Source organism: Musca vetustissima, unplaced genomic scaffold (genome assembly GCF_032173495.1).
Source record: "Musca vetustissima isolate MV318-11 ecotype Yass unplaced genomic scaffold, APGP_CSIRO_Mvet_v1 utg10980, whole genome shotgun sequence".
NCBI classification, from domain to species: Eukaryota; Metazoa; Arthropoda; class Insecta; order Diptera; family Muscidae; genus Musca; species Musca vetustissima.
The window spans coordinates 98160-101447 of record NW_026875669.1 but is presented as its reverse complement, the minus strand read 5'-3'; the positions used below and the strand labels follow the sequence as shown (position 1 = coordinate 101447).

General features: G+C 44.1%; 1 protein-coding gene across 1 annotated transcript; it reads right to left on the bottom strand.

The window, feature by feature from the left end:
* Positions 1-692: 692 nt before the first annotated feature.
* On the bottom strand, positions 693-3023 carry LOC133338194 (G-box-binding factor-like; the record flags this gene model as incomplete). The annotated part of the gene is made up of 1 exon (XM_061546378.1): positions 693-3023. A coding segment is annotated over exon 1 (2320 nt), but the record flags the coding sequence as incomplete, so codon positions are not given.
* Between the last annotated feature and the right edge of the window lie 265 nt (positions 3024-3288).

Here is a 3288-nt window from a genome sequence, read left to right as displayed (position 1 = left end):
TGAACCATTTTTCATTTAAAAAACTATCTGTTCTCAAAATCCAAAGACCGATTTTTCAGTTGAAAAAATCTGTTCTGATTAAGAAACAATCTATCCTGAAGAGCTATATGAAAAAAATCTGTCCTCTGGAATTGAGAAATAATTTTAAATAGGAAATTGTTAGATGTTAGGAACTGGGAAATATTTTCTATAGCAACAAAAAAATCAGTCATCAGTCATCATGAAATCAGTCAGTCATGAGAATTTTTGCTTCCATAGAAAAAAATTAGTCATTCTGCTGGTAGAGATTATTTTTTTAAATTTGTTCCCTTTTGTCCATTGTCATCACACAGATTCAATTACAAAATTTTATTTTCGTATACCAATTGTGTATCTTTTTAAAAAAATTGGGTTAATGGAATTAAAAGCATTTTCATGATTTATGAAACCTACCCATGGAAGGAAAGCTTTCGCCGTGTTATGCCACAGCATTAAATAACCAGAGATCATAAATTATTTATGTGTTCATACTTAAAAAACAATTAGGTTTTTTGGCAAGCCAAAACAGAGAAAAAAACACGGCAACAAAGGAGATGGAGGAGAATCCCAAAAATATCGTCACGATAACCTCCATGGAAAAAAGGCACTTTCGAAGAATAACGAAAAACAACCAAAAACACATAATTTATAAATACAACAATGAAATCACTTACCTGTTGTTAAACCCGTATCATTTATGCTGGACGTCGATGTTGAGAAACCAGGAAATTTGCGCCATCCTTTGCGATTCCAAAAACTACGAGCTTTCGATTCAACTACAACCACTGGGCCGGGATCTTCGGCCGCTCTTATTTTGGCACAATTTAAAATACGTCGACCACAGGCAGCACGCGTAAAAAACCCCGATGCATTCAGGGCAACGTCTTCGTCATCATCGTTTCCCATGACCGTCGAATCGGCCAGATAGCCATGTTGGTGTGACAGTGTGTGTTTACCGGCCAAATGCACCTGAGGCAAATGCTTTATAGCCGAAGAGTGTGAACGCGACGAAGCATTGGTGTCGATGCATGTATTCGCCCTCTGAAAGGAGCGACAACTTTGTGTGGCATAGGCAAAGGCACTTTGTTGTTGTTGGGATTTTTGTGTGACTGCCGCGGGGCCAGACGTCGTTGCAGATTGTTGGGCAGTGCGTGAATTCATCAAGGCATTGGTTTTGTGTAGACGCAGCGAACCAATGTAACTGGCACCACTGCTGCCACTAAAACCACTGTCCAAGTCTGTGGCTGCCATGCATCCGGTTTGTAAGAGGCCTGCAGCTATTGTTGCGGAGCTGGAGAGCGGTGCCACAGATGTTGCTGTTGCCGCTACAAGAACAGGATCACAGATATTATCAGCCGATGATGAGGTGAGCCTTAATGGTTGGCCCGATGCCGAGGTAACACTGACTGTGGGAGCTGTTGGTTGCTCCTTGGGCCCACTGTTGGCCACGGAATTACTATTGCTACCGGTGGGACTGGTATTGGGTGGACTTTCGGGCATTAGCATGGCCTCAACCGATAAATTCAACTCGCCTAATATCTTATGATGTCTATTTTGTACTCTTCTTAATTCCTCTTCAACCAGCTGTTGTGTCAGCGAACCTGCCGAATGGGAAGTGGAACGTAATTGGCGATGGCTAGTCATCGAATTGGAGGAGGATGAGGTCGACGAGGCGGAGATTTCCTCATAGAAGTTTTCGGGTGTGGAAATATTGCTGGCACCTGTTGCAGCCCCCGCGATTGCGGCAGAAGGTGTTGCTGCTGCTGTCGCCCCTGCTGCAGCCTGATTGGCAAATTGCTTTTGGTGTTGCTGAGTCAGACGGACCTGATACGATTGCCTTGTGGCGGGTGATACCAATATTTTATTTTTCTTTCCTTTGGACAGCAAGGCCCGAATGGAGTTGGGGGGAGCTGGCGTCAAATCCTCGTCGTCCGGTATGGCCTGGGAGTTGGGTATGTTTGTGTGACGCATGGCGGCTCCTGGCTCATAATATGCATATGAATAATCATGATGTTGCTGTTGTTGTTGCTGCTGTTGATGCTGCTGAAGTTGCAGCAATTGCATCGATGTTGTCTGCGGTATATTCGACCACTGTTCTTCCATACTATGTGTCTGATTGAGTCTTCCCAAAGTTTTGGTGTGCCGTACCATGCCAGCACCTCCTCCACCGGCTTTAAAGGAGATGGCCAGCGTTGGCTCCGGTTCCGCACAAATTTCTATGGCATCTAAATCTGCGGGCATCGTTGACTGATATTGTTGCTGATGAAGGTGTTGCTGCTGTACCTGATGATGGTGGTGGTGCTGATGTGACTGTTGTTGGACATGCCTGCCACTAATTTTTCGACAACTTTTATTTGTCGCCGCTGAACTGACATTTGAGGTGGGACTCGTGCTCGATGGATGGGTGGTTGTGACATCAACTTGTATTGTATTGGCGGGTGGTGGTGGGACCGAATCTTCAAATGGCGGGGACGAGGGAGCGTTTTTGTATTTTGGCATTGTTCTAACTGTTGTTGGCGCGGATGGTGTTGCTGCAACGGTTGTTGCCTTTGAAATGATTTGCCTTACATTTTGACCATGTTGAAGCTGCTGCTGCGGTTCGAAGTGATGTTGCTGTTGCTGATGGTGTGGTGTTTGTGGCGGCTTTTGTTTCACATCTCCGCCAGTGGCTATACTCCCACCGCCTCCTCCACTTCCCACATTTGTGGAACCCGTGAATTGCTGTTGGTGTTGTTGTTGTTGCTGCTGATTCCTTGTAATTAAATGTTGTCTCTGTTGATGCGGTTGTTGTTGCTGCTGTTGTGTCGTATAATAATTCTGATTTGTTACCGGCTGTTGCAATTTCTGGCCATGATGTTGATGATGAAATTGATGAGGATGATGAAGTCCTGTCGCTGATTGCTCCTTTTGTTGTTGCTGCTGTTGTTGTAATTTCAAATCTTTTTGTGATTTGTTTGAACGTTGATTTCTGCCTAAACCTAAACAAGCCTCCATGGTACATTTTTATTGTTGGAAGGGCTGTGTTATCCGTTAATGGCAACGTCAAAACGTTGCTGACGTTTTGCCTGTCCCGTTAACTCAACGATGACAGGATGTTGAATTTAACCAATTTTGGTTAAGTTTGATTGGCATTTACAACAAATCAAACCAATCAACCAACCAAGTTAATGTGACGGAGATTCTGTTGCTGCTGCTGATGCTGCTAATGGTCTTTCTCTTACGCCACGAAATGGGTCGATTCGCTGTAATTGAAAGATTATAAATGGCAAA